Source organism: Nanorana parkeri, unplaced genomic scaffold (assembly GCF_000935625.1).
Source record: "Nanorana parkeri isolate BGI_ZX_2015 unplaced genomic scaffold, ASM93562v1 scaffold874, whole genome shotgun sequence".
NCBI classification, from domain to species: Eukaryota; Metazoa; Chordata; class Amphibia; order Anura; family Dicroglossidae; genus Nanorana; species Nanorana parkeri.
The window spans coordinates 364,561-375,651 of NW_017307142.1; the positions used below are offsets into that span (position 1 = coordinate 364,561).

At 47.4% G+C, this 11,091-nt stretch overlaps 1 protein-coding gene across 1 annotated transcript in view; it reads left to right on the plus strand.

The window, feature by feature from the left end:
- LOC108794610 (DENN domain-containing protein 1B-like) overlaps positions 1 to 11,091 on the plus strand; it is a 52,798-nt gene that overhangs the window by 7,726 nt on the left and 33,981 nt on the right. The window contains exons 3-7 of the mRNA XM_018565690.1: positions 4,654 to 4,697; positions 5,646 to 5,695; positions 5,897 to 6,013; positions 8,595 to 8,664; positions 10,276 to 10,356. Coding sequence (XP_018421192.1) covers positions 4,654 to 4,697; positions 5,646 to 5,695; positions 5,897 to 6,013; positions 8,595 to 8,664; positions 10,276 to 10,356 — 362 coding nt within the window. The remainder of the gene's footprint in view (positions 1 to 4,653; positions 4,698 to 5,645; positions 5,696 to 5,896; positions 6,014 to 8,594; positions 8,665 to 10,275; positions 10,357 to 11,091) is intronic.

Genomic DNA, 11,091 nt, shown 5'->3' on the forward strand with positions numbered 1-11,091 from the left:
AAACACATCGCGATATTCTATTAAACCCCCCCCCCCCCCCCAATTACAACAGCACTCAGACTGGAAGAGGGAGGAGCAGTACTTGCAACCAATCAGATGTCCTGCATGCAAAGGTGCTGACAAGGAATATGCTGATAGGAGAAGAGAGCAGAGAGATGATCTCATCAGTCTGCTGCTGCTAATTGACTGTCCAGTCACAGGGCAGAGGCAGGGAGGCGTCGCTTAACTGCCACAGAGCAAAGACAGGTCACCCGGCTGGCAGAGCTGTGTAGATCTCAGGACTGGCTGAGCAATAATACAAATCCTTTGGCAGGTAAAGCAGCTCTCATAGATGGAGCTCAGTGCGAGGAATAAGTGCGCAGCGTGGCCGCTGTTCCAGGAACTGAATCCTGAGGGTGGAGGAGTGTTGCAGATAAAGTTGTTATTAATATTGACACCGTGCGCGGCTCAGACTTCCTGCATGGCGTGTGTCATCGTGTAGTGTGAGATCCGAGGACAGATTAGGAAAGAGGAAGTATCCCTCGCCGCGTATTACATTTCATCTTCTCCTTAAAGGGAAGCTAACATATAACAGATTTCATTCAGTGCAATCAGAAATCTTGCTGGGCTGCGTCTTAGATCAAATCAATTACGGGGTAGGCCACCTAGGAAGTGCATTGCTTTCAGTGAGTTTTGTTTGGATCTGAGGTGAGCTGATCGTATATGTGGAGATATCTTCCCAAGGCTGAGCTCACACAGGGCAAACCACTTTTCAGAGGTGACTAAGTGGGGGGTTGCGGGTGTTCTGGAGGTTATACCCCCCCTCCCCCTGAATGTCCTTCGATCCCAATCGAGATTTTATATTGAAATACTGATCTGCAACTGCGATCCGATCCTTCGCTGACCTCACTTTTCTCTACTGCTGTTAAAGATTTTGAAACTGGTCAAGGAAATGCCTCCGTCTGGATAGTGAAGGAGCAGAAGTTCAATGATGAGGTCATGACTCAGGTTCAGACCAGATTAGGTCCAGGCCTGAGCTCCTTCAAGCACGGGAGGAAGCTCATTCCACTGCCGCCCAGGGAATTCCCCACCCACAGATGGGTGTAAGCAAATGGGTGGGATGCTGTGATGTCATTGACCTTATATGGCCACATGGCTGTGTTTGGTCACTGACAATGACCTTATATAATCGTGTGGCCATGTAAGGTCAATGATGTCATCACAAACATCCCGCCCCTTTTGTTTATGTGCGGCTGCGAGGCAGACAAAGGCCCCGGCCAGCAGCTGATGTGATCCCTTCACATTTTGCTCTAGCCTTCTCCACACCCCTCAATCCCCTGCAGTGTCCCTCAGACCCCTACACTGTCACCTGCAGGCCCTTCAGCTCCCACCAGTGCCCCATAGCTTCTTCCAGTGCCCTTCCACTTCTTCCAGTGCCCTTCCACTTCTTCCAGTGCCCCGCAGCCTACCTCAGTACTAGATCTTCCTAGCGGCCCCAACCCCATTGTAATGCTTCCACCCCCCCACAGCTTTTTCAACAGCCCCCTACTCTTTGCCCCCAGCCTTCTCCACATCCTCCAACCCCTTGAAATCCCCCCCTAGCAGGCTCTACAGTTCCCTGCAGTGCTCTCCAGCTCCCACTAGTGTCCCCAAGTCCCTTTCAGGGCCCTTCAACTCCCTCCAGTGCCTCCCCAGCCCATTTCATTACTAGAGCTCCCTAGGACCCCCAAGCCTCCTGCAATGCCATCCACCTTTTTTACCAGCCCCTCCACATTCCCCAAACCCCTACTGTGTCCCTCAGAACCCTCCACAGTCACCTGTATGCCCTTCAGCTCCCACCAGTTTCCCTGAACTCCTTCGAGTGCACTTACACTTCCTCCAGTGCCCCGCAGCCTAACTCAGTTCAAGAGCTTCCAAGCGGCCCCAAGTCCAGTGTAATGCTCCCACCCCCCACAGCTTTTTCAACAGCCCCCTTACTTATTGCCACAGCCCCCTCCACATCTCCCAACCCCTTGCAATGCACCCCCAGCCCCTCTATAGTTCCATGCAGTGCTCTCCAGCTCCCACAAGTGTCCCCAAGTCCCTTTCAGGGCCTTTCAACTGCTGCCAGTGCCTCCCCAGCCAATTTCAGTGCTAGAGCTCCCTAGGACCCCTTAGCCCCCTGCAATGCCATCCAACTTTTTTTTTACCAGCCCCTTCACACCCCAAACCCCTACAGTGCCTCTCATACCCCTCCACAGTCACCTGCAGGCCCTTCTGCTCCCACCAGTGCCCCTGAGCTCCATGCTAGATCTCCCGAGTATTCCTGCAATGCCCTCCAATGTCTTTAAAGGAGAAGTATGAGGTGAGTGCTTTTCACTCACCTCATAGTTCTAGCCGACCTGTGACAATGAGACTGTCACAGGTCGGTTCAGTAGATCGGGAGGTGAGCGAACACATACCGGCGTTCGCTCACCTCTCGATCCTGTCACGGCTCTCTGCCGTGACAGGGGAGGGGCTGGATTCCCCCCTCCCCGCTCCGATCCTCCAGCGCTAACGGGGAGGGGACAGGTACAGCTGGCTCTGCCTCTAGATAGGCAGAGCAAGCTGTCAGTCACGCAGCTGGGCGGATCTCGACATTGATGTCGGGATACGCTCCGGCTGCGGCGTCTCAGTATACCGCGAACTGTAGCTTGCGGTATACTGAGCTTAGGGTGATGGGAGGACGCTAGTTTGTGTCCTCCCGTTACCCAACTATGGGGAAAAGCCCTGACCCCATAGTTCTCCTTTAACAGCCCCTCCACATTCCCCAAACCCCCTGAAGTGCCCCCTAGCCCACTTCAGCCCTATCTACCCCTAGTCATTGTGCATTAAAGGTATGATACAAGGTGTCAGGTGCGGAGGAACGAAGTGTAAATCCAATCTTGTGACTCATTGTAGTGAGTCATCTATTATCAGACCATCCCAGGGGATTCTTCCAGAAGCAGCACGTCTGATCCAGAATTGTATATATAATTACCATCATTATTTATTGGCTTACCCCAGGCCTGCCGTATCCCTCTCCTGTGCTTACTCCTCCTTACTCCCATCCGTCTATCACTCATCATTTCCTTCACTCCAGATGGGTCAGACACACACGGCCTTTCTATTCTGGACTCCAAAACTTGCTTTTTTTTTTAGCCAATTATCAAATGTTTTCTTCTCGGGTTTTCAAACACTTTTCAACTTCTTTTCTCAACTTTATTAAACCCCTCAATAACTGTCTGAACAGTTCCATCTGCGTAACAAGCTGACCCTACGTAAGAACCAAAATTCAAGTCTTGTCGGCAGAGCCTTTTGCCTCATTCATCTTCAGAAAAAAAATTATTTAGAGTCACAACTGACGTATAAAATAACCACCAAATACAATCATTTAATGTCTCTAGAATAATTTAACCCCTTAGTGACACAGCTTCAGACATTTGTGTTTTTTTAGTTCCTGGGGACCGGAGCAATTTTGCCATTTTTGCTATGTGCTTGTTTAACCAGAATTTCCATCTTCCTCATTCATTGCACCTCCACATTTTATATACTGGGTTTTTTTTAACCACTTCCTGTCCAGGTGTTTACACCCCCCTTCCTGGCCAGGCCATTTTTCAGTATTCAGCGCTGTGGTTCTTTGACTGACATTTATTTCGTCATGCAACGCTGTACTGAAATAATTTTATACCATTTTTGGGGACAGATAGAGCTTTCTTTTTGTGTTATTTAATCACCACTGGGGGGGTTTCTTTTTTACTATATTAAGGAAAAATTACAGAAAATTTTGAAAAAAACACGTTTTTTTTTTACATTATGTTATAAAACATTTATTATTTCCCAACTTTTTGGTGAAATATAAAAGTCGGGGTCACGTCGGGTAAAAAGACACCAAACATGTCAAGCTTTAAAGTTGCGTGCACCCACGAAATCGCAAAAAACTACAATACCTCAAATTGGCCATAGGCGACGCTTTAAAAGCTTTTACCGCTCATCAGTTTAGTGTTATCAGTGATTGATGGCCCTAAAATTATTGTTCTCACTCCAACGTTCCTGGTGATATACAACATGTGCGGCGTAATGGGCGCAATCGTCGTTTTCTATGGGTGGGGACTAAAAAATGTTTGTGTTTTTTAAAATTATTTTTCATGTGTGACTTCATTTTTGTTTTTGCAACTTTAATTTTTTTGTCCTATTTTTTCCCCCACTTAACTTTATTGCTATCACATAGGGGACTAAGAAGCTCCACCCCCCCCCCCCCCCCAGGGGGGCGAAGAGGGCACTATGAGGAGCACAGGAAATAGATACATTATGGCCACTAGAATGCTAGATGCAGCTGAGGAGCGAAGGAAATAAATACATTATGGCCACTAGATGGAGCTGAGGAGCACAGGAAATAAATACATTATGGCCACTAGATGGAGCTGAGGAGCACAGGAAATAAATACATTATGGCCACTAGATGGAGCTGAGGAGCACAGGAAATAAATACATTATGACCACTAGATGGAGCTAGGGAGCAGATTTGGGTGTTATTTATGCATTGAGGTGCTTGTATTTTGTCTGGAGCAGAGGCAGGCTGGAATTGGCCATACGGCCGGCTACAATCAGTAGTAAATGTTACGTTTAAGCCCCCGGAATGTTCCCAGTCTTCAGATTTTACTTTCTGTCTTTCAGAATCGGAGCTAAAAAGACAATTTCCTGACCTTTTTGATGACCAGGTGAGAATACGCAACATAACACTGTCATTTCTTTGGCCTATCTTCTTCTATAGGGGCTGAGAGGAGGACCACGGGAAGTTGGGTTGGGGAAGAGGGGGGGAGACCTTTTATTTTTGCTGCATTTCATCTCCTTTTATAATAAATATACTAAACTCACCTCAATTTAAGAAATAACAATTTATGTTTCCTGTTTTATTTCACTCTAAAGTACCGCAGCGCTGAATACTGAAAGATGGCCTGGACAGGAAGGGGGTCTAAACACCTGGTCTTGAAGTGGTTAAAGCTTAACTCCAGGCACAGAAATGGTGTTTTAAATACTTGCCTCAATAGTCACATGGGATATAAATTTACATTGTGTGCAGCAAATGCCTTTATAAACCCAGGTACTACCATGATGTAACCAGCAGTGACATCATCACTGTGCTGTACATAGCTTGTGCAGAAAGCAAATGTGGGAGGGACCTAGCAGACCCCACCCAGTACAGCAAACTACAAAGGGGAGGGGGGGGGATTGGAGACAAGACCAGTCACCCTGCTCAAGGACAGAGAGCAGCGTTGACCGGTCTTTATTACAGGAGGGGGCGGAGACAAGACCAGTCACCCTGCACAAGTAGAGAGAGCAGCAGTGACTGATCTTTATTACAGGAGGGGGCGGAGACAAGACCAGTCAAAACCTCAAAATTTCACACTGGATTACTGCACAGATCTGGAAGAAATACACCAGGATTAAATGAAGATTACACGTGGCTCGGTTTTGTTCAGACAATAGTTGCTCAGCTTTAGATTGTGGCCCATGTATGAGCGTCATTCAGGTGGTCAGTTTTTTTTTTTCTGATACTCCACAATGATAGTGTTGGGTTATTTTTCATGTTGTAGCATAGTGAACTGTATACAGCACTCATTACATATATATATATATATCTCTACCACATTGTATTTTTTTTCTAGGACTCAGTAACAACACTTACAAAGTTTTGCTTCCCTTTTGATGTAAAAAGGTAACAATTCTTCCTTCTGATTCTCTTGTCATTGCTCGTTCAAAACTCAGACCTCCGATTTCTTACAACCAGTTTATGTAAATTGTTCAGGTAACAAACTCCTGCTCCAGTGTCTATTGTGCCCAATGTTTGGGCTTGTTGCATATGTATCAAATTGTTAGTGACTTTTATCTCCCCCACCACAATGCCACCGTAATTCAGATGGAAGAACTCATCCGTCCAGCACTTCAGTTTCACGCTGACCGACCTCCAGGGCTACCAGCGCTTCGGCTTTTGTCGGCTGTCTGTAGAGGCGAAGAGCTGCACGTGTATCCTCAGGTGAGAGCGGCTCCTCATGACAGTTAAATCCGCAATGAACGGAATCCATTTGTATCAATCTCTTTGGTTATGGTTGTATAACATATTGCCCTTTCCTTTGGCTTGATCATGCCAGGAATTCAAACTGACACTCGTCTCAGCTTAAAATCAATTCCTGGTTTAATGGTTGAGCTCAAAGTTTAGAGACATACCGTGTTTCCCCCCGAAAATAGGACACTGTAATTTTTTGGGCTAAAAAAAACCCCACACTAGGTCTTATTTTCGGGGTAGGTCTTATATTTTTTTTTTTATGTACAACAATCCACACTTATTCATGTACAACAGTCTACATGTATTCATGCACAAAAATATGGTGATCAGGGCAATAAGGGGTGCCGTACCTTTCCAAGAGCAATTTGCTAACCAATCGCTGGCCAGAATGAGCGAAGCGCACTTCCACTATCGATTCCTCACAGGCGGAGTGCATTTGGTATCACTGCGCCTGTGACAGGAGCCGGCGCTATAGAGGAGGCATCGGCTTATGCGGCTCTGCTCCCTCCGGTGCTGCCTCGCTTCCCTTAGCGCTGGCTTCGTTGGCACCGCTGATTCTCTCCTGCCTCTCTCGCGGCTCTTCAAGTTCCCCCTTATACCACCAGCGGCCCTGGGAATGGTCACAACTGTAACAGACGCACCTTGGTGGGAGCCGGTACCGCGGGTCGTGGACTCCTTGCGCAGGCGCGCCGCGGGTCTGCGGCCCCGAGACGTCAGCGTCAGAGGGTGACGTCCACCGCCGCCGTCCAGCAACCCCCTGCGCAGGCGCATCGGCAGATTCCTCTCTCTCTCCCCCGAGACGCGTCCACGTCGGGCGCAGACGCGCCGCGGGACTCCGCCCCCTCCAGACGCAGCACTCGGCTTAAAAGCCGCATCTCGACACTTGATCAGAGTCTTCTGTTGAGTGTGCAGGACGCTGATCAGCTCAGCTCCCCACTCACCTCTCAAAGGACCTGACGCCTAAGCCTCATCTGGAGCCTCCGAGGCCAACTCTAATCGCAAGTACTCTGGGAATCCTACCTATGCATAGGGAACCTTGCTGTCCACATTGATTTCCAGTATTGTCCAATTGATGTCTGCTAAAGTTAAGGGGGTGATAGCCTGATAAACCATACTTAGTAGAACTGTATTGTTGACTTCACCATTCATCAGTAATCTCAACCTAATTGATCTCAGTGGTCTACCACTACTACTATCAGCAGGGCAGCCATCAGGGGGGTACGGCCGATAGTCATGTATGGGGCCCGGGCAGCCTGACCCTTACATGAGTATCGGCCGATGGTGAAGAGCGAGGAGGTGGACGGGCCCCTGCAGTGGCGGCGGAGGCCTGGCCCTAGCAGCGCAGGGCCCCAGCATTGCCGATCCGCTTCCCGCGTCCAGCGGGTCACTCAGCCCTGCATCCAGCGGGTCACTAAGCCCTGAGTCCAGCGGGTCGCTAATCCCTGCGTCCAGCGGGTCGCTAATCCCTGCGTCCATAGGGTCGCTAAGCACTGAGCCAAATTCATATACTCTTCTGCATTGATGTATAAATGTATTGCTGGGATTTGTAGTTCCCCTACTGCCGGTGCTATTGTGCATTAGAGTGTAAGCTCCTCTGTACAGAGACTGATGTGACTGTGGGGGAGGGGACATTAGAGTGTAAGCTCCTCTGTACAGAGACTGATGTGACTGTGGGGGGCATTAGAGTGTAAGCTCAGGGTGTGATGTGTTGCAACTTCCTCGCGGCCTTATTCCAAAACTGGGTATAGCGAGGAGGAGTTGCTATCTGATTCCCGTCCTAATCCTTTAGCTCAAAACCGCAGTTGTGATCCACTTTATCCACAGCCAATACAGGCGAGCGTTACAACAACTAGGTATTTTTTTCAGTAGGGATGCACCGATATATCGGCCGCTGAAACATATCGGCTGAAAATGGCACTTTTGGCTAAATGCCGAAAGTGCCATTTTGCTGCCGATACATCGGCGCATCCGTGATCCGTGAGAGAAAGTGACAGCCGGCCAAGCGCTGCGGGAGGAAAGCGCTGTGAGCGGCCGGCGTCTCTCCTCCCAAACCGCTCAGCCTCCTATCACAGAACTGCAGAGCGGTGTGGGAGCGGAGACAGCCCGCACTGTCACAGGAGGCTGGGCTCTCCACCCACACCGCTCACTCAGCCTCCTGTGACAACATGTCAGAGAGGAAAGCGAGAGGAGGACATGGTACGGTTACTATATCCCCAATTATGAATGAAGGGGAAGTGATCTACATCCCCTCCTGATCATTCATAATTGTGGTTAGAGTAAACATACTCTGTCCTCATGTTATGAATGATCAGGAACACTCAGTACAGCGGATTCCTGTTCATTGATGACAGGGGCTGCAGAAAAAGAGATTGAGGGCTCTGTGTGTCTCTGAGGACTCTGTGTTCTCAATCTCTTTTTCTATTTTAAACAGGTTCTGTAGAACACATAATCTCTTAGACTAAGTTATATATAGAACTGCAGTGTGTTTCGGTGCATTTAATACATGTGGTGAGTAAATATATTCAATTTCTTTCATTATCTTTCTTTTCAGCTGTTTGCCGTGGTTTGAGCTTTTCTATAAATTACTCAACCATATCGCAGAGCACCTAGTAAAGGACCAGGTAATATGTTCATCCTTTCTACACCTCTTGTCCTTTGGGCACACCTTCATTTTTTCACAGTCTTTCTTTATTCTTTAAATAATTCCATACCTTGGATACTTTTTGGGCTAAAAAAGACTTTCTTTTCTTTAAAGTTTAATTTCACATCGTAAGACTTCAGTAGAGCTTGGTGATATAATAGGTTGGACTTGATGGACTTATGTCTTTATTCAACCTCAAATACTATGTAACTATGTAATACGTTTTTACTTTTGCAGGCGCAGTTTATTATTGGTTAGAAAGGGTGGCCATCTGTTCAGGCCCGGCGCTACCGCAAGGCAAGTCAGGCGGCCGCCTGAGGGCGCTGCAGGGTGAGGGCGGAAAAAACAGTGCATTTATGTGTAGGCAAGAATCCTAGCACCGGCCCTGCATTTGTTACCGTACCTTCAGGATCCACACCTGTGCATCCAGGGGCATGGCCTGTCCTGTACACCTGAAGCGTGTCTTGTGTGCACATGTTGGATCATGGCCTTGTGGCTATGGACGGTTGCAAGTGTAATCGTCAGCGTGTTGGCACCCATGCATTGGCTAGCGCTGGCACATATTCATTAATATGCATAGCTGTGCATTCTTGATGCTTGCTGTGCTCAAGGCCAAGAGGATATTTTAGCTCCTTTCCTCATGGTGGCCGTTGCTGTGACTGGACACCTATCCTGTTCCTGAGATTCTGTTGTTCCTGCACAACGTAGCCATCCTGCTTCTGTGACTTGGTGGGGCAATCCTGAGGGCCACAACCTGGTATCAACTTACAGCAAAGTAGCCTGAGGGAACACTATGGTTACTGGCTCATTATTCCTTGCGGGGTGCTCTGGTGAAGACCAAGTTGCCACTTAGACTCTTCGTTTTGAGTGAGCCCATGTCCCCTGCCAAGGGTGTCATCTGTAACACCACCAGTGATGGACTAAAAGTGAGGCATATATGGAGGCAAGGGTTTTTGGAGTCCCAGGCTGCTATTGAGCAGATCCAAGGCAGCTATCCCATGTAAGTGGCTCCTCATTCACTGCCAACCCTCTTCCCACAGGTCCATTTTAAAGAGTACCTGTACTTTTGTTTTGTTTTTTAAAAAGACAGGAAAGGAAATCTCTTCTCATGTTAACTTCAAGGGAAAGGGAAGGGGGTGGGTGTTTATCATTGTCTGTGTGCCCAATAAGGAGGTTTCCCCGAATGTACTATCCTAATGACAAGAGATGAAAAGGACAGGAAATGATACAAAATCTTTACAAAGCAATAGAGAAAGCAAAAAAAAAAAGGGTTTCTGTAGTAGAGTGGTGGAAGAACTAGAACCTTTGTTAGCTTTTTATTGCTGTCTGTGATTTCAAGGTGACCTTCATTACCCTCATTTATTGTCCTGGCATCACAGAGCTAAAAGGCGATGGGGAAATTCCCCAGTGGGGTCGCAGACAGAAACTAAAACGTGGAGAAATCCTAAAATCTAAAACTAAAAAGACGGTTTTGGTTGGAGGTGGACCTTTTGGTATTTCGGATGGCCAATATTAAGTCCCATTGTCTTTCAGCTAGTCCTGCCTCTTAGACTACTATGCTGCCACTCAATCCTTCTTCTTTCCTTGATAGATCAACGAGGTTACTCACATTCTGCAGACTCTGTATGACCACCCAGTGCCGGAGGTGAACAAGACTCTGGATCTAGAGATGGTGAGTTCTTTGTCGGTATTTAAAAGGAAGTTCAGGAACAGGAAGGAAAGATGTTTCTTTTTTGTTTACATACAAAGCTCATATAATATTAAAAAACAACTTTAAATCAAAACTTAATTATTATTTTAGATCCAGAATGTATGTGATTCTGATCAGCTAAATGTAACTAATCTTACCATTCATGTTGAAGTACATCTAAGGCTTCTGTATGAACAAAGCAAGTCCCAAATCCAATTACTATATGATGTACAAGCCTCATAAAGCAAACTGAAAATCCTTTACCTCATCTGACTGAGCCAAATCCTCCTTCATTTGTGTCTCACACACTCCCCCTCCCAGGCACTGCAGCTCACAGTGGGAGGGTTTCAGCAACAGAGGCAGTACTGTCAATGCAAAAAGCAGTGGGCGGAACTAGTTGTGGCCAGGTACTGACTGACAAGCTACAGGCTTCTGAAGTATCCGTGATAGTTCTGATAACCAGTCCCCTTGAAGCATCTTCTCATCCCATTGGTATGCAAGCAGGCACAGACTACATGAGAGTGGCAACTCTGCTCTGAATTCATGAGCAGCGTTGCATCGTTGTCACCCCATCACATGCAGCTGCATTAGGTGGACTACAGTAACAAGAACAGGCAATAATTAATTTTTTTTATTGTTGCACTTATGCTTATTTTGGAGGTTGTGCCCAAGCCACTACCCCCCCCCCCCCCCCCCTCCTTCCTTTTTTTTTTTTTC